This window comes from Eublepharis macularius, chromosome 9 (assembly GCF_028583425.1).
Source record: "Eublepharis macularius isolate TG4126 chromosome 9, MPM_Emac_v1.0, whole genome shotgun sequence".
Taxonomy (NCBI): Eukaryota; Metazoa; Chordata; class Lepidosauria; order Squamata; family Eublepharidae; genus Eublepharis; species Eublepharis macularius.
Genome location: NC_072798.1, coordinates 59,042,711 through 59,070,402, shown reverse-complemented (window position 1 = coordinate 59,070,402; position 27,692 = coordinate 59,042,711). Strand labels below are relative to the sequence as shown.

Sequence of the window (27,692 nt, the reverse complement as noted above, 5' to 3'; positions counted from 1 at the left end):
TATTCTAAAGACAAACTTTTATTGAAATTAACTGTGCATGAATGACCCAAGCATATTTTTTTAAAAAAATGCATGGAAATAGACTTTGTCTGGTTTAAAACAAATACAATAGCACAAGTCACCAGAATAATTTTCACAGTAACATTTAAACTGCATCTCAAATGACAGAACCATGTCAGTGCAGTGGAACTAGCAATTCATTGAGCATGAACAAGAGCACCAGCTCCCTGGCCATAGCCAAATCCTTTGGGGCCAAAATTCTTTGCATAACAACCTGCAAGGATTAAAAAAAAAAGGTCATTAGTTCAATTTCATGATACTCCTCTGGTTTTAGTAAGCCATGTACTAAATGGGTAAATTTATAAAATATTTGTGTCTTTCAGAGTCAGCATTTGTTCTGTACTAAGGCCAAGAACATAGACTTCATTTGATTTACAGGTGTCATGAAAGATGGGAACACTACCTGTGTCAACATCAGTTCTCCTCTGCCTTCTCAATTGCAAGATAGTATGATTACCTGAGAAAGTGTTATTTTCATTACCGTGCTTCAAGTATTATTTGCAGGGATATACTAAGATACACATTTCAGTTAAAAACAAGACAACTAAGTAAAAATCTTTAGATGGTTTGCCCACCCCATTTCATCCCTGTATCAAAATACATCACTTGGCACAAAGACCAGTTCAATTCCTGTGTTCTCTTACCTTTGCAATAGATTTCTCCATCCTTCTCTGTCAGAGTTGTTGACTCCAGGCTTTTCCCACATTTGGCACATCGAAAACAGTTTTTATGCCAAGGCTAAAGAGAACACAGATATTTTGGGTTTCTCCATGGCACCAAAGAATTCCACCTATTGTTTGTTTTTATTTATGTGTATGTGTGCATGCACATAGACCCTGACTGGGACAGCTCAAGCAAGCCTTGTCAGATCTCCAAGCTAAGGAGGGTCAGCATGGATTAGTAGTTGGGTGGGAGACCTTGAAAGACAGCCAGAGTTGCAGAGGCAGGCAATGGCAAACCACCTCTGTTACTCTCTTGCCTTGAAACCCCCAAAAGTCAGCTATGACTTGTCAGCACTCTCCATCACCATACACACATGTACATATAAACTAGGCCTTCGCTGAAGAACAATTTCATTTTGCCAGTCTTCATAGAGACCATGTTTTCTTTTCTTTTTTTTTAAACTTCATTTATACCCCACCTTCCTCCCCAATGGGGACTCAAAGCAGCTTACACAATTCTACACTATTCCATTTTTCCTGACAACAACCTTGTGAGGTAGGTTTAAGCTAAAAAAGTGTGATGGGTCCAAGGTCACCCAGCAAGCTTCAAAGGTAAAGCAGGGAATTGAGCCTGGGTTGCCCAGAACCTAGTCTGCCACTCTAGCCACTACACCAGTCTGGCCACAATTGTTCAAAAAGTTTAACACATTGGATTCAGCTGGCTGCTATTTCCAAACTGCTTATCTCCTGCTTTTCAAACATACCCATTGGCATATTTCCAAAGAGAGGGCAAGCAAATGTAGATCTATGCTGCCCCACTAGAAGTCAAGACCACTTTCCAGAATAAATTTACCCAAGGAAGGCACGCTGTCACCTTACCTTTCCAGCCCCTATTATTTTCTCAGCTGCATACACAGAGTCGCCACATCTGGAACATTTCTCTGCTCCTCCAAATTTCTGGGCAAATTTTGAAGTATTTGGACTTGTTGTAGGTCGAGGAGAAGGTGTACTAGTGTAAAAAGACCACATCTTAGTAGAAAAATTACGTTGGTTTTGTACAAGTCTCACCAAGAAGCAGTTATCAAAACCTAGGGGGAGAAGTACCATCATTCTCTTCCCACCCGCCATATACAAGCTAATCTTTCAGGTATAGGCACTTCAAGTATCCATGGCCCTATCAGCTCCCTTAATATTAAAAATATAAAATAGTTCATAGCATAATTATGCCAGTTCTTTCCACCGTACTGGCATTATCTTGAGCTAAACGTTGACAGCTAGTTCTTGAAACCACAGGCCTTTGAAAATCAAGACCTCCTGTTTTGCTGTGCAGGAGAAGAATATTTTGTGAGTAGATCTGTGGTCATATAGACAAGACAAGACAAGACAAGACAGAACCTTTATTGGCATAACCGCAACAGTGTTGAAAACAAGTGGAGCCTGTTAATTGCTAAACATTCTATTAAATAGTGGGTTCAGACTTGAAGTAAACCAACAGCTCTTTATTCAGTATAACCACACACAACACACACAACTGACAGAAACCCTCAATATATATACATACCAGTTTTCCCTCCCAAAGAGTTATAGCCAATGAGAACACGTACTTTAGAATACCCTCGTTTGCATAACTCACATACATTGTAACTTATTTACAGCTCAGTGATTGGTCTTTATCTGGCTCTCCTGATTTGCTGCCACCCGTACTTAGTGGCCACTGATAGCAAAGCCTTGAGTTCTCTATCAGCTAGAGTTCGACCAATACATTACACTCCTCCCCCCTAAGTCAGAACTGACCTCCTAACAAATATAATCTTTCAGGTGGCTGGGAGTAGTCCGAGTCCGCTGGGACCTCCGTAAGGTCACTTGAGGCGAGGGACAAAGTGCGTCCGACAATTGAGCCGGTGTTTGGGCAGTTGGTAGCCCGTTACTTAGTTCCGCTTGGTTCTCGGGGTTAGTACTTGCCTCTGCAGCCGGTGAGCTGACTGTTGGTGCCTGCTGTGGTATAGCTTCACTGTCCGTTTCTGGAGGGATGGTATCCTGTTCACTGGGCGTTGGTAAGCTCTTGGCTCCCGTTGTCCTGGTCGGCCATCTGCGTCGTAGCTGGTCCACGTGTCTTCGTAGTTTCCTGCCATCCGCAGCGACAACGGCGTATGACACTGGTCCCGTTGTGGTGTCCACGGTCGCAGGCACCCATGGCAGACGTCCGCTGTAGTCGCGGGCATATACGAGATCCCCTGGCTGGAAGGTCCTTACCTCTCCTTCCGGCATGGGCCTTTCCTCATCCGCTAGGTCGGGGTGCAGCCTGTCGAGAGTCACGGTGAGCTTCCTGTTCATGAGTAGCTCAGCGGGGCTACGCCCTGTCGTAGAATGCGGCGTGACGTGTTGCTGTAACAGGAACGCAGCCAATCGCGATTGCCAGTCTCCTTGGCTGATTCGCCGAAGGCTGTCCTTTGTTGTCCGCACCATCCGTTCTGCCTGCCCATTGGTGGAAGGGTGGAACGGAGCAGACGTGACTTGCCTGATGCCGTTGTTGGCCAGGAACTGCCGGAACTCCGCTGACGTGAATTGTGTTCCGTTATCCGACACTACCGTGTCAGCCAAACCGTGTGTTGCAAACAGCTGACGTAGGGCCCTAATGACCACAGCAGTAGTCATTGTGGAGACGGGAACAACTTCTAGCCATTTTGAATAAGAGTCCACAACTATTAGGAAGGTTTGTCCCTGAAATGGCCCTGCAAAATCAATGTGGAGTCTCGACCAGGGTGCTCTCGCTGACTCCCAAGGATGTACTGGGGCTTGCGCTGGAGCTGGGCGTGTTTCTTGGCACGGCTGACAGGTACGGACCCATTCCTCGATAGCCCTATCCATGCCTGGCCACCAAACATAGCTGCGTGCCATTGCCTTCATGCGGACTATGCCTGGGTGTCCGCTGTGTAGTGCCTCCAGCACCTGTTGTCTCAGTTTGCTGGGGATTACAACTCTATTTCCCCATAGCAGACAGCCCTTGTGCACTGAGAGTTCGTGCTGCCTAATGAGGAATGGCCGAAACTCTTCGGCCAGCTGGCCTGATGGCCACCCCCTCCACGCCCAGTTGAGAACGCGGCTGAGGGTGCGATCCTTAGCAGTGTGTGACGCCACGTCGGAGGCTCTAAGTGGTGGACTCGGCAAGTCTTCCAGCAGCATGATGTGATGAGCTGGAGATGGGTCGGTCCCCTGGTCAGCAAGTGGCAGGCGGCTCAGGGCGTCGGCATGTCCCATTGCTTTGCCGGGGCGGTGCTGTAAGTCGTAGGAGTAGGCAGACATGAACACCGTCCACCGCAGCATTCTGGGCGAAAGGATTTGAGGCGTTTGCTTGTCTGGAGAAAGTAGTCCCAGGAGTGGTTTGTGGTCGGTTGCGATGAGGAACTTCCGGCCATAGAGGTAATCATGGAATTTTTTCACTCCAGCAACGATTGCCAGAGCTTCCTTGTCTATTTGGGCATAGTTCCGTTCCGCGGCCGACAAGGTTCTTGAAAAATAGGCGATGGGCGCTTCATGCCCGGTATGCATTCTGTGGCTTAAGACGGCTCCGATACCATATGGGGAGGCGTCGCAGGCGAGTACTAGTGGTTTTTTCTCATCAAAGTGTGTCAGCACGCTCTCTGACGACAGTAGTTTTTTTACTGCTTCAAACGCCGCGGCTTCTCTTCTGCCCCACCCCCAGGGGGCTGAGGAATCTAGAAGGCGGTGCAGGGGTTCTGCAATTGAGGCCTTATGTGGCAAGAATGCGTGGTAGAAGTTTAATAGGCCCAGGAAGGATTGTAGTTCCTTCTTTGATCCTGGAGGAGGTGCACTTTTAATGGCCCGTACCTTTGCTGGTGTGGGATGAATACCGGCTGCGTCAATGAGGAATCCCAAGAACTCCACACTCTCAACAGCGAATTGGCATTTCTCTCTCTTTACCTTTAAGCCGGCGTCCTGTAGTTTGCGAAGGACACAGCGAAGCCTCTCTGCAAGTGCGCTTTCTGACTCCCCAGCGATTAGGACGTCATCAAAGTACGGGATGACGCCTGGAATTCCGCGTAGAAGTCCTTCCATGATGCCTTGGAAAATTCCTGGGGCGACGTTGACGCCGAATTGTAGTCTCTTAACCTTGAACGCCCCCCCGGTGTGTCACGATCGTTTGGGCTTCTGCCGTCGCCTCGTCCACAGGTAGTTGTTGGTAAGCCTGTGCCAGATCAAGCTTGGCAAAAATCTTTCCCCCTTGAAGCGATGCCAGGAGATGGCTCACGACTGGTACTGGGTAGGAATGTTGCTGCAGTGCTTTGTTGATTGTGCATTTATAATCTGCGCAAATTCGGACCGCTCCATTGGGTTTCAGTGGGGTGACTATGGGAGTTTCCCATTTAGCGTGAGAAACTGGCTCCAGGATCCCCTGTTCGATCAGACGATCCAGTTCCTCATCTATCTTTGGCTTGAGCGCAAATGGAACCCTGCGAGGCTTCAGGCAGATGGGGGCCACGGCTGGGTCTAAGTCAAACGAGACAGGCGGTCCTGTGTAATTACCAAGGGCCCCGTCGAAGACTGCTGGGAACTCTCTGCATACTGATGCTACCTCATCACGATGCAGCCGCTGCACGCCTGCGATTTGGATGCCGAGAGGACGGAACCAGTCGAGGCCGAGTAAGCTAGGTTGGCGGCCTTGAACTACCACTAATCGTAGTGGGCCAATAAAGTCCTTGTACTTTACTTGGAATGTGCCGATGCCCATGATCGGCACGCGGCGGCCTTGGAAGTCTTTCAGCACCATGTTTGCTGATTCAAGATGAGGTGTGGATGACTTTCTGCGTATCAGCTTGAGGGTGTGTGAAGAGATGATGGATAACGCGGACCCTGAGTCGACTTCCATTTCACAGGGCATGTTTTGGATTTTCACGGTTACTTTTATTTTGTTGCTGCTTGGAGGTCGTAATGCTTGCACCGATGACTCACTAGTCTGGGCTACATTAGCGTGGCGTATAGTGACTGTATGGCAGTCGCTTTTGCGGTTGGGTGCCTTGTTGTAGCCCAGTGCTGACTTGTGGCTGGACTTGGGCGATCCGACTTGGTTCTTTGTAGAGCGACAGGCTCGAGCGATGTGTCCCATTTTTCCGCAGTTTCGGCATTGTGCTTCCCGGAACCGGCAGGACTTCCTCCAGTGAGGTCCTCCACAGCTTGCGCAAGGGGTGCCCTGAGTTGTTGCGGCCCCCCCCGGTTGCTTGCCGTGGAACTTAGTTCTCAGGACCTCTTCTTCGTCATCCTCTGATGATGACACGTCCTCTACACACCCCTGATGTACCTGTTCGGCCCTGCGGGAGGATGGGGGAGTGTGCGACTGCCGGACCTCTTTTGCGGATTGTTCTGCTGCTTCAGCAGCGAGTGCCTCCTCATGCGCTGTTTTGAAAGTCAGCTCTTTCTTCGCAAAGAGTCGTCTTTGGAGTTTTTCATTTCGCAGCCCACACACCAATCTGTCCCGAAGTGCCATCTCTAGGTCAGGGAAATTGCAATGCCGGGCTGCCTGCCGGAGGGCTGTGACGAATGCCGCTAGGGATTCCCCTTGGGCTTGGTTGCGGTTGTAGAATGCGTGTCGGCTGGCTATTTCTGATGGCTGTGGTGAGAAGTGTTCTTTGAGTCGGTTCTTTATTGTGTCAAACGGTGTAGTTTGAAGCTGGGCTGGCGCCACCAGTGCCCGCGCTATATCAAACGTGGAACGCCCACACACGCTGAAGAACGTTGCTCTCGCGAGATCTGTGTCTTCAATCTTGTTTGCCTCAAGGTAGAAGTCGAAGCGGGTGATGTAGGATTCCCAGTCCTCGGCTGTTGAGTCAAACGGTTCGAAGTGGCCCTTAGCGGCCATGTCTGCCTTCTGGACGACGCGAGCGTATGTCGGATGGCGGAGGTGACAATTCCTCACGCTTAAGATTTCAGCTTAGGTCTTGGGGCTGCCTACCCAAGCACCTTGTTAGTGATATCGCTCGGGTATTGGGGCTGCATACCCAATCAGAGATCCCATCCTCGTCGCCAGTATTAAATAGTGGGTTCAGACTTGAAGTAAACCAACAGCTCTTTATTCAGTATAACCACACACAACACACACAACTGACAGAAACCCTCAATATATATACATACCAGTTTTCCCTCCCAAAGAGTTATAGCCAATGAGAACACGTACTTTAGAATACCCTCGTTTGCATAACTCACATACATTGTAACTTATTTACAGCTCAGTGATTGGTCTTTATCTGGCTCTCCTGATTTGCTGCCACCCGTACTTAGTGGCCACTGATAGCAAAGCCTTGAGTTCTCTATCAGCTAGAGTTCGACCAATACATTACACATTCTAAACACACTTCTCTTGTATACACGGTAAAGGAAGTTTGCCACCATTTCAGTGACTTCAACCTTGGTTGAGGCTAAAAAACTCACTATTTTACTCTCAACAGATTTGCCCTCCAGCGATTGCAGTAGGTAATCCAAATAAAATGCACGTAAATCATCATAAAATCTGCACGATAAAAGTACATGGGCTGTATCCTCGATTTCCAACATCCCACAGGGGTATAACCTTTCTCCAAATGGGATTTTTTTGAATCTCCCAAATAGGACAGCAGAAGGGAGCACATTAAAACGGGCCAACATAAATGCCCTTCGAATACAGGGATTGATTAAACAGGAAAAATACTCTGCCGGCGCATCACTAAATGGAATCCCCCATTGAACAGGAGAGCAATGTCCCGAAGTGAGGCTTCTAAAGTCCTGCATCTGCATGTCAATTAGCCTCTCAGATTAAAGGTACAGATCTTCTATGTTGATGGTCATATAGGCTATTTCTGTGCTAGAACCAAACAAATTGGGAAAAGAATAACACATCTAGCCTTATCCTGAATTACTGATATCCAGTTTAAGTGACTTGATACCATGCATATGTTGCTTGCTATAATTCTTTAATGTTACCAAACAATTTTTTTGTTAGCCAACTATCGCCAAGCCTCTCAAGTCATAGTGCTTATAAAAGTGTCCTATTAATAAGTGTCCAGAATAACTTCTATACAATCAGGACTATGCACAAGTCACTATGAGCTCAAGAGCTTCACATCCCAGTTCTATGAGCCCTTTCAACTTCACTTGGTCCAACAGCTATTGGTGCCAGTACAGTAAAAGCAGCATCCATTCTCAGCAACTGGAATCAAGTCAGGTCTCTGATAACATCCCATATATTTAACTTGCAGTCTCAAGAAGTTTTGTGAACACTGTTTCCTTTAACTTTCTATGTTTACAACTACAGATAGAAACAGGCTCAAAGTAAAAAGTCTTACTAGGTTTTTCTTTGCTGTCCAATGGAATTTAGGAGGCATGCTTAAAAGTTAAATCCCACTTTACTCAGTGATGCTTACCCTCAGATGTGCACTGAATTTTAGCGTTAGTTCTAAGTGTCATCATCAACACAGCCCCGTTTGTAGCTGAAGCTTTGGCTCAGCAAGGAAAGGAATCCAGCTGTTGTGAGATTCATGCCTTCTTAAAGCATACCTCTCCCTCATAATCTGTGTCTTATGTACAGTAAGTCTTCAGAGCAAGGACTTACTATAACAGGAAGGTGCCTTGAGCAATCAAGGTTTCCAGTCAGTGGGCTGACCTAAAATCTTGCACTGGCTGTTGATGTTTTGCACTGGCACACTCATTTTGATACAAAAATGCTTTTTATGTTAAAGCAACAACTGGATGCATTACAAAAATTAAAAGACTTTGTTATGTCCACAATTATATTGAAGGTTGTCTTTACAGCCTTGGACAGCTAGAAGCCCTATTGGAAGAAAAACTCTGAAGTCTCAAATCTGAACAGAAGAATGAACTGCATGGCAAAGACATTGTGCTTCCCAACCCTTACATTCAATGATAATCATCATGAGGCTAGCATCACTTCCATGATTAAAGAACAAGCTCATTTGATTTCTTGTTTGAAACATTCATCTGAATTTACCTGTGCAGTTGGGGCTGTTCAGCCATTAATTTCTGAAAATGTCCTGGAAAATATCATTACCTTTAAAGTACAGGGGGGCGGGGGGGGGGTGAGTCATTTCCTGAAGATGCCTACCCCCTGAAGAGCCTTAAGGCACTATCAGTGCAATCTTAAGAAGAGTTACTCCAGTCTAAGGCCACTGATTACAATAACAACAACAACATTCGATTTATATACTGCCCTTCAGGACAACTTAATGCCCACTCCGAACGGTTTACAAAGTATGTCATTATTATCCCCACAACAAAACACCCTGTGAGGCGGGTGAAGCTGAGAGAGCTCCGGAGAGCTGTGACTAGCCCAAGGTCACCCAACTGGCTACAAGTGGAGGAGTGGGGAATCAAACCCAGCTCTCCAGATTAGAGTCCCATGCTCTTAACCACTACACCAAACTGCCTCTCCAAATGGGCTTAGACGGGAGTAACTCTGGTTGGGATTGCATTGTAAGGTTCCTAGAGTAAAGGCCATCCCCCCTGATTTTGTTTAGGGAACTTGTGGCTAGTTTTATTTGTGACAAAAAGCTATACTTACTTGTTGTGCTTGATACCCAGCCTTTCCCCTCTGTCCATATTCAGAGTGCCTGCTCCTTGGCCATAGCCATATCCTTTCGGACCATACTTCTTTCCATAGCAAGACTTGCAATATACCTCTTCGTCATGAATGGCTACTGTTGTGCTGTCTAAGTTTTTCCTGCAGACCACTGGGAAAAAAGATCATTTGCTTTTCAAAAGTGGCTCTTTTATAGCTGCCTGTTTAGCCGGACTTGGAACATCAAGTGCCAGATGTGCTCTTGCCTGTGGGGGTTTAACAAACTATAGAGGATTGTTGAAAATTTAAAGAATGGGCAGTTTCTTTTGAATTGGTGAATTATATTTTATTCCATGAAGGGATAGACCACACCCGCCTTTTCATGGCCCTGACATTTACAGACTGGAAGCCTGATGCGATTTAATTAGCAAGGCTGCAACAAACCCAGAAACTGAGGTTAGCAATTTCCCTCCTCCTTGCTTTTTTTTATATTCACACAGACTGAGCACTTATAATAGTGCCAACATGTTTAATTATGCAATAGTTCTTCAGTCCATTTTTATTGAGAAAACGAGAGTATCTAGAAGTACTGCAGCCCAAGCTCTGCTCACAACCTGATCCTGGTGGAAGCCGGGTTCAGGTAGCCGGCTCAAGGTTGACTCAGCTTCCATCCTTCTAAGGTCGGTAAAATGAGTACCCAGTTTCCTGGGGGTACTCCTGCAACGGCAGACCACCCCGTAACAAAAAGTCTGCCAAGAAAACTTCATGATGCGACGTATCCCCATGGGTCAGTAATGACTCGGTGCTTGCACAGGGGACTACCTTTACCTTTTTTTTTAACAGATAGCTACTAGTATTTGTGGTGGTGGTAGGGAGACTGAGAGAAAGCCTGCTGTTCAACTAGCTTAAATTCATATCATTAAATTAAATTCCTATGCTGCTACCAACTTGTTCCCTAGTTCTGCATTTACACCTTTCTGGGAGTTGGAGCTGTACTACTCATGTTTAAGAAACAGCAAAACAAACGTTCCATGGGTTTTGCTTGGGCTTAGTGTTTCCCACCATGTTCATGGGTGTACTTCAAAATGTCTCATTTATGGCAATTCAGTATGTTAATGTAAACAGAAAAAGGCAATTCAAAACATGCACAAAAAGACATCCTAGGCAGTATCAAGAACTGGATTCTATCATAACTGAGGTGGTACACATTCTCCAAGCTTTTGCATTTAACCATAATTAGTGCAATCCTAAGCAAAAAAAATCTAATTTAATTCAATGGAACTTACTCCTTAGTAAGTGTGCTTAGGATTACATCTTGTTTCAGACCCCAGATCAAATGCAACTAAGCTGCCTTATAAAATGAAGTTACTACGTATTTTGAGCTTATTTCTCACTATTGCAAAATGAGACCTCATTTCCCATTATGTTTCACAATTAGCAGCCATAAACTTGTTCCAGAAAGAGTCACAACAGTAGATGTTAGTTTTTCTCAAGAAAACCTACTTGGTCATCAAGTTATTTCAAGATACAATCTTGTGTTAAGCTGCAGTCTAAATTTTGCTCACACAACAGCGCTGATTTTTAGCCAAGCAGTTGTGTCACAAAGCAATCTATTATTTGACAGGATTCTTTGTTCACCATCCTCTAATGAACAAGCTTTTAAAACAAAATTCAATGCTTCAATAAGCTGTTAGGCTGAAAAATAATCACTTGGATTGTGCTCATGTGCACTAGTCTGCAAAGCCTAACAGAATCTTGGCTCCGTTATGCTGAAAATCAACCAAATAATTAAATTAACTTACTTGGTACAAGTGAAGTTGAGAGCCAATAAATAAATAATGTTTTTAACTAAATGTTTTTAAATGTGAACTGCTGGAATGATTTACAGTGTGAAAATTGGTATTTTGATTGCCATCATGATACTACATTTTTGACAAATTGATATTTGCATTTTGTTAATGTACTTTGTAAAATAAAAACATTCTGTTCAGCCAGTCAGCTGAAACGCACATCTACAAGTGCCAGGGGGGAAACAAAGCATGCCATTTTTAAAGATGGAGACTGAGAAACTTCTGTTAAAGTTTCTGAAGGCCATCATTATTAAACTTTAAATTTGTCTTAATGTTACATAGAGTATTATTTTTATTTACTTCATTTATACCCCACCTTCCTCCCTAACTCAGACCCAAAATTGCTTACACTATTCTCCTTTCCTCCATTTTATCCCTCTCAACAGCTCTGTGAGGTAGGTTAGGTCCAAGGTCACCCAGTGAGCTTCCATGGATGGCAGTGAGGGATTGAACCAGGGTTGCCCGGATTGTACTGTCACCCTGGCCACTGGCTTGGTTCTTCTGGAAGCTTTTCAAGAGACAGAAAGCAGCTTTGGATCTTAATGTACTTCCTGTGACCTAACAGGGTCCACTGCCTGTTGCCATGCCTGCCATCAGCATCTCAAGGTACCTTGAGAACTTATGTAATGGAACTATATACATCTATTTATCCACGTTTCTTCCTGCAGTGTTCCTATCACTCCATAGAACAAGTTGCCCAAGTAGGTGCCATCTTTAGATGGCTCTACAACACCATTTTATTCACTAATGATTTTAATGTGGACAGAGCTGCAGGCATTTGGGGTATGACTTGGGGTCTTATTGTACCCTATATGTTTTTAAATTTGGAATTGTAAGCCCCATTGAGCCACAAAGGAAAGGTGGAGTATAAATATCTTGAGAAGTGTAAGAAAGTAAGACTTGGTCTTTTTTGACAACATGAAAAATTTCTCTCTTGTAACATGACATTCTTAGTTCCCAGCTTTGTGCAACCTTAAGTGAGTATCTTGACTGCCCGTGTAGTTACATCTTTCTGCTGCTTCCAATCTCCACCATTATGTTTGGTAACATACATTCGAAATGGAGCCTGAACACTTCACTTCTGTTACAAGAGCTACAGCAATACTTACTACAGAGAAAGCAGCATCTATGGAAACTCCTCCCATCACACTGAACCTCTTCTGCGTGGTACACTGTTCTGCCACAGGCACCACATTTGTTGCCACCTCCCCAGTTTGGCATCCTGTGCCTACATAAGAGATGCTTACAGTTAGCAACAAGGTAAAGGTTGTGTGTTTCCAGAGCAGCAGCCAAGGTCAAGAGTCTCAAAGCTCAGGAAAAAAATTGGATTAAGTATCCCATACAATTTTCTTTCCCCAGTACTTTCCTTTCAGCAGGAATGTAGCCCAGAGGCCCTGTAAACCAAGGTAAGTTTAAACATTTTTCTCTGATGCACCACGTACAAGTTAAATTTAAGGAATCAGATCTTTAATCATTATGCAGTGATTTCCCAAACCTTAACAGCAGCATCCTGTAGAATGGCACATGGAACATGCAAGATTAGGCTTAAAGCTATCTACTCACTGCAGTGAACAGACAGCATTAAGATCAAAGAGAGTGTTAAGCAAAAAATGCTCACATTCCCTAGAGCAGGCAGGATGAACTGCAACATCCATACTCTCAATGTCTTCTGCCACCCTTTCCCACTTGCAGAAAGATTAAACGTTAAATTTAAGGGATAACACCAAATGGTTTATTCTTCCAAACATGCTTCTCTCGTCTATCATGAATAGAACACAGCCTTGCAATTCCCTCATGTTCCCCTTCCACCAATAAGAGGCAAGGGAATACGATGAGAACTTTATTACAAGATTCAATTGAGGAAGGAGAAGCAGCTTTGAAAAGAATGATTAGTTAAACCATTAACCCACATGTCCCCCAGACAGCATTTTCTAATGTATTAACTATTACTAGAAGTGGAGCAGCAAAGTTCACCAGTTTAGTCACAGCCTGTGGCAATATTGTCAAATATTTATTATTTATTTGTATGTTATTTATAGTCAGCCTTTCTCACTGAGACTCAAGGTGGATTACACAGTGTAACTCACAGCTAAGTTATGTGCAAGATTAATACAAGAAATTAGATTCATGATCCCTCTGAGCCACTAGTATGGCATTCTTGTTCACCCATTTGCTGCAGCTACAATTCTGGAACCTAAAATATATTTAGTAAGTTGGAAAAAAAAATATTACCATTGGGTTCATAGCCCACTTACAAGATTTTTAGAATTCCATTTTCCCACAGCTGTTCACATCTTACCTTTAAAAATCTTAAGGTCACACTACAAGAATTTCTCACAACCACCACAAACTGCTGATCTTTTGTTTTAGCACATTTAATGCACCTTAAATTCCCAGGTCTGGCTACAGTGCACATAAGGACTGACAGTCTTCTGCCACACAATCAGTAATTCCTTCTTGCAAAGAGAAAGCAATTTATAAACACCAGATCCTGTTGTCACTGGAAATGCTGGAGACAAGATTTGTACTAGCCACATGATGTTTCACTGAAGATATTGCCTTCCACAAAGGCTCTCTCCCATTCATCTTTTCTTTTAAGCTAGAAGTGGTGCAACATACCACTCATTTGAGGTCAAAAAGCATGACATCTGTCCACCGCTTACAACACGACCAACTATTTCCCACTCTATTGGTGGTTGCCCAAGCCAATAATCTATTCGTGCTAGCAACTCAACATGAAACAGAGCAGCTCTTTGAAGCTCCAAGATTCAGTTGATATCAGGCTAATCAAGTTCTCTCAAGTGTGGAAAAGAGCTGGCCAGGGCTGAGTCCACACGTCCTATTAGCGCCACTTTATTCGCTTCTGTGGCACTATACTCACCACTGTTCACGTGTTCGCAATTGTTCCACTCAATTACATCATTCACCCATCATTGTTGCACTTCAATTAAGAACAGCTTGTTAACATTTCTCCCGCTTGGAAATGCTTCTTTCACGCTACTTTCGGTATGCGTGGGAATGCTTAGAAAATGCTTCTCAAGAGTCCACCCCCTAAACTACCCCTGCTTCTGCATGCCTCTCTTTAAAAGTACAAATTTTCCCTCTGCCAATGAATGCTTATGGCCAGGACTTGGACAAAAGTTCACCCGCACTCCTTCTCTTTGTTATATTTTTTTCTTTAAATTTGCTTTCCTTGCGCTATTGCGAACTCACATTCAAATCAAGAACCCCTTCGCTGGTATGAAAGCAGCACCCAGTTGTTGTTGTTTTTTAAAAAAGGAGGATGTTTGGTCATTGCATTCCAGCCTCTGACTTAATTTTTTTAAAAACTGTAACATTAAGGTCAGCGATATAGTGCAAATCCGCTAGAAAAGAAGAGATTTGGGTTTGAGCAGGACCATAACGGTCACCAGCATTCTGCAGAGCACGTGTGTGCCATTTTGAGACCATTGTTGTCCCCGATTCTCCTGCCATCTATAGCTGTGACTTCTTGCATTCTCCTAGAGATATTGGACTGAAGGTGTTCTTACTACCACATCCAATTTCACACCCGTCACTTTGCAAGCACCAAAAGAAAAGATTGTAGGCACCATAAGGAAGTAAAAATTGGATGAAAAATGTGTGAAAACAGGCAGACTGGCGCTCATGGTGTTGCCCGGCGTGAGAGGGAGATCCTGGATCTCTTGTCATTCTGGGGCGAGGCTCCAGCAGGAACCCTCACAGAAATATAGACTATTTCGAGCGAATTACAGAACAGATGGCCTCACAAGGGCACAGGAGATCAGCAACGGAGTGCAGGTCCAAGACAAAAACAATGAGACTGGAATACAAGAGGGTTGTGGCACACATTGCCACTTCGGGAAATGTGCCCACAACCTGTGCCTATTTCAGAGAATTGAATAGCATTCTAAGAGGAGATGCCGGTGTGAAGCCTAAACGAGTCTGTGTGGAGCATCACGCTGGAGGTAATAGGAGAGCCCTGCAGAGAACCACTGATGGTTATGGAGGGTTCAGAGGAGCTATTTACCCATGACCTTGTCATTATTGACCTGGGGGACACATTCGGAGTTCTACACCTTGCCCTAGAGGTAAGTTATGTCAACATAGGACAAATGTTGTTAGAAGCACGATTGCGCATTTAGAGGCATGAAATCATTGGATCACCCACCACCCCTTTTCTTCCTTTCTCGTTCTGCCGCACAGAGTACACATTCCACTGAGAGCTCCCTGGAAGGTGGCCCAGATGCAACACTGGATGGACTGGAAGACAAAGGTAAGAGAGATCAAACCAGTAAAAGACCTCATTGATATGGCACCATAAATACATTAAGGTGCCAATAGCACTCTGATGACAGTGGCGAGGTGGTACTTGCCTCAAATTGGACTCACTTCATGCTTTCCTCAACAATGCTCTCATACAAAGCTGAGTTTACCACAATGGTGATCACCACCATGGCTACTTTGGAAAAGCTGGAGATGCAGTTGACTGCCCTGCTGTGGGAGAATGTTCAAAAATTGCACGGGAATTGAGTGAGGTTGGTGCCTTGCTATGTAAAACTGCTTCATTTAAAAAAAGAAAAAGGAGTACTGCACCCTAACACTCATGGCACGCTCACAAAGGAAACTTTAAACATTGTTTAAACGGTTCCTGTTCTCCCCTTTCTTTTGGCCAGAAAACAAGGAACCGTGTGGAGATGCTCAGAAGGATCCCAGAAAGAAGAAAAACTTGCCTTCAACGCCACAGGGCAGCAGACACAGTGGGCATCCCTAGATGAAGCATGTTGAATATATGTTGCTTGTTTGGTTTGAATTATATAGTTGTTAAGGGAAACCATAAATGATTGATAGCAGGACATGCTACACACCACTCTGCATTAGGGTTTTTTTTTTCCTTTGATGAAACCATCATGTTGCTTGGTGTGGTGCCTGTGATCAATTCCTTTGCATGAGCAGATTTGGGGCACGTGTCACGTTACATTTAATTAAGATGCAGAATTTCTGCATCAACGTTGCATGAGCTTTGTGGTTGCATTTGATCAGACAAGCAAGCAGGTGTTCAGAGCATGTGTGTGGTCCTACAGAACTGTGTAACTGATTAGTCAAATTGCTTCCTGAGTGAAAATGCATTGCGCAGTCATTCCATAATGATGGTCATTCCATAATGTTCTTCGGATAAATGAAAAAAAACCATCTGACCAGGTAATCAACTCTAGTCTGCTTTCTACAGGAACACCAACTAAGAGCATTGCTGAACTCTCTCCTGGGATCCGTCTAGCCAATATCAGAAACAGGAAAAGGAGGAATGCTGGCCTATTTGCTGTGGTGGACAGGATGATGAGTCAGTCCGGAGAAGAACACCGGTCACAGCTTGCTGAATGGTGCATCAAATGGGAGGAGGCAAGACAATGGCATAAGGAGGAGAAACAGTTGCAGTCAGAGTTCAGAGGAGACAAGATAGGAGCGCATGAATTTCAAGGCATGGAAGCAGAATGTGGAAATCATGCAATCTCAGTAAGCATGTTGCAAACCCTGGGCAAAGTGTTGCTTTGTCAGCAGCAACTGGTGGTCCAAAATAACAATACAACAAAAGCTCCGGACTCCGAAAGCATCGCTCCAAGGGCAGGTCCTGCAAAACGTGCCTCTGTGGGGAGGGCAAGAGAACGCTTGACACTGTAGTGTGTTCAATGGAGATGTCAGTTTTCTGCGGAGTGGGGACGACCCAAATATGCACAACAGTATTTTTGGTGGTTTTTTGGGGTATGGGGGGAGTAACAATACTGTGAGCATGTAGACTGGCCCCTGCAATTAGCACTGGTAAGGAAAAAAAACCAGACAGAGCAAAGGTGGTAAACTTGCAATCTTTATAATTTGAAAAAAACTATTTACAGATTATATCAACCGTTAGAATAAACAATTACAGCAAAACCCCACTATTTACATATACACTTGGGGGTCCTGCCCCCAAGCCTCTGTGGCCATCATCTCCCACTGACATGCCCTCCTTTCAAGGGAGCTGATGCAACGTCTAATGTGCGTCATCCTCCCCTCAAAATTTGTTAATCTTCTTTGGAAACTGTTGACTACAAAATAAAGTTTTGTTTAGAAAAGATTAGAGAATAACATTCTAGGAATAAGAAAATGGAAACCTACGTGTGCTAATGAGTAGACATGGGCACGAACCACAAAAAAACCGAATCATGCAGTTCATGGTTCATGGGTTTCCATGAACCAGGAACCACGAACTCCCACGAACTGGGGCAAGTTCCCGAACCAGCTTGTGGTTCGTGGGGGTTAAATGTCCCTTTCCAGCTGTTCAGCAGCAGGGAAAGGGGCTTTTAATTGTTTAAAGGGCCCTTTCCTGACACTTCCAAGTGGCAGGAAAGGGCCCTTTAAATGGCCCAATCCTCACAAACCCCAGCCCCAGCCCCATACTTACCTTGTCTTCTCTGTGGCCGCGGCCTCCTCCCCCTCCTCCTGCAAGGGGCGGGAAGGCCATTTTCAGCCTCCTCCGCCGCTCTGCGGGCCCATGCAGTGGCGGAGGCCAAAAACAGCCTTCCTGCCCCTTGCAGGATGAGGGGGAGGTGGTCACGGCCACAGAGAAGACAAGGTAAGTGAGGGGCTGGGGCTGGGGGGCTGGGGATAGGGTTTGTGGGATTTGGGCATTTAAAGGACATGCCGCTTGCAAGCAACAGGTCCCTTTAAACTATCAGCTGGCAGGCAGCGAGGGGGGATCCCCCCTACCATCTGCCAGCTGATAGTTTAAAGGGACCTGCCACTTGCAAGGAAAAGTTTCCTGCCACTTCCCCAGGGAAGTTTCCTGCCATTTCCCCAGGGAAATGGCCATTTAAATTGCCCTTTAATATGAACCAAATGAACCAGTAGACCAGTTCATGGAAACGAGCTTCCGCGAACCACGAACCAGGCTGGTTTGTGGTTTTTTGGGTTCGTATTCAGATTCGTTCCCATCTCTACTCATGAGGCGCCTCTCCATGCCTTCAAGGGCAGAGAACAGATCATCAGTGGTGCGTGATGATTTGTTGTCCTGGAGAGGAACCTGCTGACTAGTTGACAGTGAAGGTTCCTTGGACAGCATCCCACTTGCTTCGCCTGTGCCCTCCTCTGTATCAAAAGAAATAATTTGATTTTAGTACTGCAGTTAATATCTATACTTCTGATTCATTTCAAATATAGCTGTGGCATCAGTCATCACCGCACTCTGATGTTATGTTGGGTTGGTTCTGGGGTAACCAATGGGTGTCTCAAAATTGAGATGAGACCTAGGATGAGACGTGCCTGTCAAAAGAGTGCTGTCCTGGAAGATTCTCTCCTTAGAATGACAATCACAGTCATTTCTGCTTCTACAGTTTAATATGTTCCTCAGGTTGAAATGTTAATGCACTCCTCAGGTTAAGTTAAAATCTGTTTAGATTCCACGAACATTAGTTATGGGGAACATGAAGCAAGAGGAGTTGGTCTTAGAATTTTTGTTTGAAAAATAAATTGAACCATTAACATGTTTGTCACCCACTGATACAGCGTGTTTGTTTGTCGTTCATCCATGGTTATGGATTTTCAGAGACTGGCATGTTGAGAACAGCCATTTGTTGAAATACTGATTTATCAATTTCCTCAGAACTGTTCTCCAGAAGAAGTTGGGACTTTTATGATTATTCAGTTTAAAATAAAGGGAAATGTTATGAAATAGATGTCTCTGGGTTGCTATCACATCCAAAAGGTGTTATTGCTGCATGCTGTTTACACTAACTTCTTTTTGAAGGAGAATCCTCTTGGAAATTACTCTTCCACATTTATTGGCTTAAAGTGGTGCTCCAAAAGCCTTTTTTTTTTTTTTACAAGCCAGTGATTTCATCTTTCTCTCTTGCCTCTGTCGGTCTCTCCAGTCTCCTCGACATCTCTCTCTACGGATGGGTCTGCCTCTGCCTGCAGGGGTTCGCTTCAGGCAACATCCCTCCCGGCCCTTCCTGTTCAGTTGGTGGCTGTTCTCTTCCACACAGAACAGCTGGAAAACACAAATTGTCACACTTGGGTCACTTGTTGCTGGTGATTTCCTTGAAGTAAAGCATGACAGAGTTGGCGAGGTGTGCAGTGTCATACCTGAGACCATACTGATGTTGCATATTTGAGTGAACACCAGGATAACAATAAACCTCGGTGCAGTGGTTTGGACTAGGAACACTTCAGTAACTGTCACATTTTCCCCACCCATTTTTCGGAACAGTTTCAGGAGAGAGGGTAAAGATAGACAAAAAGGCCTTTTTCTGCTATTCACCCCTACCATTTCCTCACTGAAGCTTAACAAGTAATGGGAGAAGGTGCACTGTACATTACACAGCACGAAGGATGGGCCTGATTCCTAGAGCAGGCAGACAGCACCCCCAGATTGTCATTGTCATTAGTTGGGGTGTTTCTGCATTAGTAGTAGCTTGAATCCACAGTTGACTTGGCAAGGACAATGCAAATTGAGGTGAGTGGAGGTTGCAGACACAACCATCAATCTTTCAAAGTAGTTCACAGGACAAGCCGCCTGCCATGTCTTGTCTTTTACATTATAAGCCAAGTTAAATTAATGTTTCAGAACACCCAAGTCAACATTTCATTGCTGCTTTTGCAAAGTGGTGAAATGTGCTGCCTCTTCCCTTGAACTCTAGCGTGTCCATTGTGCCCTGGAAGCTCGCAGGATGATTGTCAGCCAGTCACACAGTGATACCCCAAAACTCTTTACAGTAGAAAAAGGGGTGTGTGTCAAAAGGCACCCATATGACTTGCTGAAGTTATTGCATGGTGTCTTCACATGGGAGTCTGCTGTATTTTCCCAAGATCACATTTAACGTCATGCATTCAGCACTGAGCAGCGCCTCAGGAAAGATCTCACCCTACAGAGAGTTTACTGGTTATTATGTGTGCCAGTGGACTCCTACTCTCTTCTATCCCCCCCGGCCCCCCCAGGCTTTCTATGAGGGATAGCATTGTTGGTTTAAATACGGCCGACGTTGTGAATGGTAAAAAGTGGGAGGGAAGACCCTCATACCCCCCTACCCCTGCTCTTGGAGAAGGGAATGGTGAATGAGGTGAAAAATACGGTTAGGACATCGAAACCTCAACTGTGACCAAGAAGCCCTGCATTATGGCTGCGATGCTGAAGGTGCACTCAATACTTACAGGCATGCCAGCCGTCTTGCCAGCTAGGTCATCTGGCCTCCTCCCAATCAGGCATCATAGCAGCGAAGTAGGAGGGGCTTCCCGTTCTGCCTTGGAATGCCTTGCCAGGCCTCCAAGGCATCACAAAACAACCCCTTCACTCACTTGAATTTCAAGCAGCACTGATCGGGGGGGGGGGGGGGGGGTCCGCAGGAAGCCCCTGTCACCCATCTTCCTGGCTACGCTGTTGAAAATCACCCTGGTGGGTAGATGGGTGCTTCACATTAGGCATCCTGCCTTCCCTGACTACAGTAAAAGATCCAGGAGGATCTCAACCTCCTGGTCTTTCCAAAGACACCTCTTCTCTTTGGCGCCGTAACTGCAGTGAGGCGTAACAGCACAAAAGTGTTAAGATGCTACTGGGCATGCTCTGCAAACGGCCCAAAGTAGCAACCCACAAATGAGTTGATTGGTCCAGTGCTCCCTTGACTGGGAACTATGGTTGCCAAGTACAGGTTGGGAAATTCCTGGAGATTTGGGGGACGGGGCCTGGAAAGAGCAGGCTTTGTAGGGGGAGGTGCCTCATAATGACATAAAGTTCACCCTTCAAAGCTGCCATTGTCTACAGGGCAACTGATCTCTGTTGCCTGGAGATCAGTTGTAGTTCTGGGAGATGTACAGCTACCTCCTGGAGGCTGGCAACCCTATTTGGGACCCCCACGCATTGATTCCGACATTGTGTGCTGCTTTCAACAGACACTGCCTTGTGTTATGCTGTGCTGGTGTTCAGATGAGCCTTGGGGAAGAAATCGTTACTTTTATTCTCCCCATGTTTTCTCTGCAGCACCACTTACTAAACTATCACAGAGAACAGGGGAGAGACACATACATTGGCACGGACTGGAAATGCATTTAATGGCTCTGTGTGACAAGCTGCATCACCTTTGCCTTCAAGTCCCCCACCCCCACCCCCGCACCTCCAGCCTTGCATCAAAAGTTGATCCAGAGGAGTTAGCCATGTCAGTCTGTTGTTGCAATATGGTACATAGTCCGGTGGCACCTTTAAGACTACCTAACTAAATTGCAGCATAATCTTTCGAGAAGCACAGCTCTCTTCGTCAGATGCATGCAATCTGCCTCCAACAGCCAGCAGGTTTGTGTGTAAAAGCTTGAAGATTCTCACATAAAGTACAATCCTACCAGTTTAGACACTTGTACCCAAGTTCAGTTAAATCGTTAAGGAAAGAGTCAGTTGGTAAGCCTTATAAAGCAGGGCTGCTAAACAGAACCAAGAATTCTTGAAATGTACTTTTCTGCATGGACACATGGGATTATTTAGTAGAACAGTTCCGGATAGCAACATTAGAACTAGCTACTTAGCACATGCCTTGAAGAGTCCCAAGAATTTAATACTCATTTCCCATGCTTTAGCACTCCTGTGACATGCACTACTATTATTTTGACATTCTTGGCACCAATGGAGTCTAAATGTTGAGATTCCGTTACATTTATCCAAGGGTTTGGCTGCACCACTATGCAGCAGCTGATATCAATCATAGCAAACAGGACTCAGAGAGGGACACAGGCTGCATTCGTTTTCCAAAAACCTCTGCTTTATAAATAGTCTTTCCTATTTGATAGAATCCTCTCAAGAAGGAATTTTATTTTCTATGTTACTTTCTTAGAAAGCATCATTGATTTTAACATTTCTTTCTACATTTACTATATATAAGTTTCTTAATACTTTACAGATCCCTTCAGGCCTATTTTGAAATCCATGTTTCTTCCCAATGTCTGATATTATGAATTTCTCTCTCTTTTATAGGGAAGATTTTTCTCCAGAGCTAACCCTCAGCAACACCCCAGAGAGGTCAATCTTTACACTGTTGCAATTATACATAAGCAGCAGCAGGGTAGCACTGGCAGATGTGTTTCAATGCTTGTGTTCACAAATGTGGCAAATCTACAATTCAGTATACTTATTCAAACCCACAAATCTGGACAACTTTTTTACAGCACTACACAGAGGAGAAGAAGCTACCCTTATACCATGTCCTCCAGCTGTTGTTTTTGACACGCACACAAGAGCTTGAGCGTGGGGGAAGTGTAGAGAATAATTAACAAGATCACCATGAACTCTCCCTTTTTACCAATCCACTTGTAGAGAAGACCTAAAAGGCCCTGGGGGGGGGGATTAATAGGGGGACAAAACACTGTAGTGCCTGATAAGCCAACAAAGCCAGGAATGTCATTTTTATATGATATTTGGATTTATTCTGGCTAGAGTGACTGGGGGCCCAGTCCAGCTCTCAGCAGCTCCACAGGGAGAAGCCAAAGTAGTTTCTCTCCTTTCTCCAACCTCAATATAGCAGGCAAATGCAGAGAAACTTGTGTGTTTTAGTCAGCCTGCTACAGTCAGTACAGTTGCCAGAGATAAAATGGGAGGAAAAGAGAGCAAAATGTTGTAAGCCCACTAGGGGCCTCCTAGCATGGAATAAATAACTAAATGATTTTTTAAAAATGATCTCCTGACAAGTTCTTCCCTTAAATAGCTATACTGTGCTTTAAACACATTGGAGCAAAAAATCTGGTCTGAAATTCATGTACATCTTTCCTTGCTTCTCAAATATCTTTGCATATAAACAGGAATCAAGAGGTGTTAGTGTGGAACAAGAGGCTCTCTGCAATGCCATCCTTTTAAAACAAGGCCACACATGAAACATGCCCCCCTCTCTCACCACTCTTCACATTAGAATGGTGACCAAGAATGTTTTTTAAAACAACCCAAACAGATAACTGTATATCTCAGAGCAGAACCACAAGTGACAAAAGGCACAGATTGGACACTTGTCAGCTTCCCTCAAGTTTTGATGGGAAATGTAGGCATCTTGGTCTCGCAGCTTTGCTCTCTGACTGCTGTCCTATGGACTTTTCAACTGTCACTTGTCCAACATTCCGCCGAGCTGCCTACGTTTCCCATCAAAACTTGAGGGAAGCAGACAAGTGTCCAATCTGTGCCTTTTGTCACTTGTGGTTCTGCTCTAAGTTGTATTTAGAGTCTTAATGCAAGCAAGTTAACCAATGCTTATATTACTGCTTGGTTTTTTGCTGGAGTTTCACAGCTACAACAAATTAATATATTCAAAATGAATTACCGTTTTGTGTTACAGTAAACCATCTCAGCCTTGGATTTAGCTTAATTTTCTATTTGCTTCTCTGCTGAGCTGTCATAGGCTTGTACAAACATGCCCACAGTCTATGTAAGAGCAATACAGGATGGTACCGGGCCTTTGCCAGATGTTTGCATCAGAGTTCTTAACTTTCATTCTTGTGATGCCTCCCTCCAAGAAGACACCTATGCTTCTGGCAAGCAATTTATTATCATTATGCTTCGACTCTTACATATGCCATGGGTGAGACAGATGTATCAGTAAGGTAAAGTTCAAAACCCTTTAAGTAACCCATTTACCAACCTAAAATTCTATTCTATCACATAATCTTCAAGTTTAAATGACTCTCAGAGGAAAGGCACAAAAAATGAAAGCTAAGAACCCTGTTATAAAGAAGACTCCACACTTTGTGCCATGTCTGGCTTAAACAGATACTGCTTTTCTTCCATAAAATGCAACTTAATTTTGCCTTGGGGTCATGCAAGAGAGGAACAATGGGTTTAGCCCCTTAATCTTTTTCAGCTGGGTATGCTTCCAAAATCAGCTGCCCCACCCTCTGACTCAGCTATTAGCATTTTAAAGGGGGGAGCATTGTGAAGAGCTGACAAATTTTGAGATTACCCAGGAATGCAACATTCAACTTTGCACTATATAGTTATACACCAGGCAGATGGTCAAAGTTAAACACTCTTTGGTGTACTAGTTCAACACTATGTAACAAGACCTACGTTTTATACCATATAAGATGCAATCAGGTTTTGCATATAACACCCAAATGTTAGGTGTTATATGCAAGTATAGTCCCTGGCAGGTCTTTACTCAGCTATGTTGGGAATGTAACAACACTCTGTTTGCAAGCCTCCAGGCATTTCTAGTCTGCTAGCAAGGTCAATCAAAAAGAGTCCAGTAGCACTTTTAAGACTAACCAATTTTATTGTAGCATAAGCTTTCGAGAATCACAGTTCTCTTCGTCAGATGCATGGAGGGCTAAAAGAAACTGGTCAGATATAGATTCTCGAAAGCTTATGCTACAATAAAATTGGTTAGTCTTAAAGGTGCTACTGGACTCTTTTTGATTTTGCTACTACAGACTAACATGGCTAACTCCTCTGGATCTATACCAAGGTCAATGGCTCTTATAGCTAGGCAAAATATAACATGGTAGGCACATCTTTACCCTCCTGGGCAGGCATTTAAGCAATGGATTAGTGGGGCTCCTTCCTAATGCACAAGAAGTCATCTATATTGGCTTGGCCATAGCAACAGGAACTAGGTATTTTGACTGCACTGCCAACCATTCCCATTCACTTACTGGACTTTCACATTTAGAGGTGGTAAATGGTTTCAGCTATAGGAGCACCAGCCTATCAGCTGCCACAGGAGTTCATTCAGAGAAGAAAAATATTCTATGGCGTAACTAGGCTGTAGAACCAGTTTTATGAATCAGGCACAAGAAAGCCAAAGAATTGGGATTTTCTTGTAGTAGAAATGCCTGCAAGAACATAACTCTAGAAACACTATCAAGAAATTACTTGTGCCATTCTGTACAAGATTCTCATGATATTGAATCTCATAATGGGTTTGTTGAACGCAGGACGTCTTTGGCAAATTTACCATCAAGGCATCCAACCAACATGTATATTCCAAATGTACATCCAGGCAAGATGTACACAGATGAGGAAGATGGATTTTTCTTTGCTTGACGGCATGAAGATGAGGCAAGCAGCCATAGCTAAAACGGCTTTTTCCTCAGTCAGATTCAGGCTCATCTTCCCTCGTGGATTGTGCAGACCAAGGCATCTCTCAGCTGCATAACTGTAACGTGCTTAGAGATGTGAAGGCCCGGAAAGAAACATAAAAATTCAGAAAACAACTTCTGTTCACCAATCAACACCCTGAGGATTTATTTTCAATTTTCTAAGTGAGTGCAGTGCTTCTACAGGCAAGGGTTTTTTCCTTCAAAACATTTAGCATGAAATTTTTTTCCATGTTTTTAAATTCAAAAAATTGGGTCATTTGCAGGACCTGAAAGAAATCCTATGATCCCCCCTGCCTTTTCAGAAACCCAGTATATAGTATGACATTTTTAAAGCAAACATAATCTACAGTACTTAGATGATGATGATGATTCTTATGTATATTACAGACAGAAACATAGTTGAAATGTAAATGATGTGGATAACAACTGGTGCTACTGGAGTCAAATCTTGCTCTTCTACCACAGACCAACATCTGAAACTCTAAAGTATTTGGTTATCAGTGCTAAATATTCTGAATATTTCATTTTAGTGTACTGTTATTTTTATTATTGAAAGAGGCTTTTAATTGATTTGTTGTTAATCTGCCTCAGGCTCCAATGAGGAAAGATAAGTTGAAAAGATTTTATAATAGCTGAAGTAAAATGCCTTATTTCTATACACTGTGAAATAGAACGCATTCTATTTCTCTACACATTCTCTAAATGAATTTTTTTCTAGCAATTGTTTAGGAAAACCCTAAACAAACCCTAGAACGCATTCTATTTCTCTACACATTCTCTAAATGAATTTTTTTCTAGCAATTGTTTAGGAAAACCCTTTCCTAAACTAGTAGATTTCATAAATCAGTAACAGTAACCACATCAATCTGGAAACAGCCATCAGCCTGCTAAGTTTAGGTTCAAGACATTATTAGCAAGCGGGATAGTAAACTTAGATCACCTGAAAGGCCTAAGTGACTAGCTTTCTACTGAGGGGCCTATGGCAGGTAGCTGTACTTTTTCTAATACATCCAGTCTATTAAAGAGAAGTTTTGCAGTGCAGGAAATGGAAACCTCCAAGAGATTATCAGACACACGTTCACAGTCAACCATAACAATACTACAGGTATATTGCAAAAAATCCTGCCTCCTCTCCCATTTTAAACTAGTACCAAGGGCCTGGCTTCTATGCTACAGGAAATAAAACGTAAGAGCCCACAAAAATCACTAGGCAGTGTCCATTCACACCTGTTCCATGAAGGCTAAATGGCCACTTATTTTGAGTTAGGACCCCCAACGATATTAGTTATCAATGATATAATTTAAGTTACGGTATGTTACTTTATGTCACTCAAGGGCACTCTGTACTCCCAAACTCCTGCATTTCATGACTCTAGAATTAATTTTCATATTTGATGAGGAAAATGGGGTGAGAGCGAGGATATTATTGTTACAATAATATCACTGAATTACAGACTTGTAAAGATGCAAGCCGTTTTCCTTCTTTAATACCCCCCTTGCTTACCAACACCCTACTTACTGAGAGTCTCTTAGCCAGTTAACTTTTGTTTGTTTGCTTCCCACCCACAATGCTACTTTAGACTGATATTCTTTAAGTCAATAATTCTTTCCCACCTGAAAATAACTGTCTAACTTGGCCAAAAATAATATCACATATTAAGGAGAAAAACAGAGAAGCTGTGTCTGAAGATCTGTTTTATACTCATGCAGTACTAGATCTAAAAAGCAAAGCTACTGGTGGACTCTGCCTGCAAGCAGCAGAGAAGCCCTGTTTACCACACTTTGAAGCTTTTTTAAAAAGCTTGCACAGAATGCACCAGGATTCAAGTTCAAGTCTGAGAGTCCTTCAACCAAGATTTTTGGTGCTATCCTAAGCTGTTACACCATTCTAAACCCATTGACTGAAATGGAGTTAGAAGGCTGTAACTCAGGTCAGGATGGCCCTGCTACTCTGTTAAGACCTGGTCTCGCCCTCAATACGGTTAATTCTACAGTCCTGAAACTGTATGCGAGTGCGAAGTTCCTCTGAGTGGATACAGAGTTTTTTTTCCCCTTGAGCATGAATTTCAACAGTACCCCCACACTTGTGCAGATTATCAGGAAACCGGACTTCGAGGTCAGGAATGGACCAGTTCTCGTCATCCTAAAAGCTCTCAGCCTAGCCCAAGAATCTCTGGTTTTAAGAATAAAATACATATGAGAAAAAGGAGAGGAGAAGAGACGAGAGGGAGAAAGGAGGCGATTCCTCGTCGTTAGCAGCTCACCGCTTTCCACGCCCTTTTCTAAGCCCACCACAGATGAGCCTCTCAATATCTTAACCGTCGCGAGATGGTAAAGTTGCCCAACCGGCCAGGCAGAGAAAACGCCGCCCGTTCGCACTCTCCTACCTCGGCGCTTGCAGAACCACTTTCCAGGCGTCCAGCGGCCACTAGCACGGGCGGCCCGCCCCCGAAGGTGCTTATAGTTTCC

At 44.0% G+C, this 27,692-nt stretch overlaps 1 protein-coding gene across 5 annotated transcripts; it reads right to left on the bottom strand.

Moving 5' to 3' along the window:
- On the bottom strand, window positions 1-27,692 carry CSRP2 (cysteine and glycine rich protein 2). Of its 5 annotated transcripts, none has more exons than XM_054988911.1 (7): window positions 27,611-27,686; window positions 19,019-19,155; window positions 12,245-12,363; window positions 9,289-9,457; window positions 1,602-1,731; window positions 705-798; window positions 1-274 (listed from the first exon to the last, which is right to left on the bottom strand). In XM_054988911.1, the coding sequence occupies exons 3-7, from the start codon at window positions 12,354-12,356 to the stop codon at window positions 198-200; spliced, it is 582 nt and encodes a 193-aa protein (XP_054844886.1). In that variant the 5' UTR covers window positions 12,357-12,363; window positions 19,019-19,155; window positions 27,611-27,686; the 3' UTR covers window positions 1-197. The 5 variants fall into 5 exon arrangements, with proteins under 5 accessions (XP_054844886.1, XP_054844887.1, XP_054844883.1 ...); XM_054988912.1 differs by lacking the exon at window positions 27,611-27,686 and adding an exon at window positions 27,488-27,600; XM_054988908.1 differs by lacking the exon at window positions 19,019-19,155 and having other exon boundaries at window positions 27,611-27,692.

Coding starts and splice junctions, on each gene's coding strand:
- CSRP2 (XM_054988908.1), bottom strand. CDS start 12,356: ATGCCAAACTGGGGAGGTGGCAACAAATGTGGTGCCTGTGGCAGAACA. Junction 9,458..12,244: donor TAGATGCTGCTTTCTCTGTA/GTAAGTATTGCT, acceptor CTTTTTTCCCAG/TGGTCTGCAGGAAAAACTTA. Junction 799..1,601: donor AAATAATAGGGGCTGGAAAG/GTAAGGTGACAG, acceptor TGTTCTCTTTAG/CCTTGGCATAAAAACTGTTT.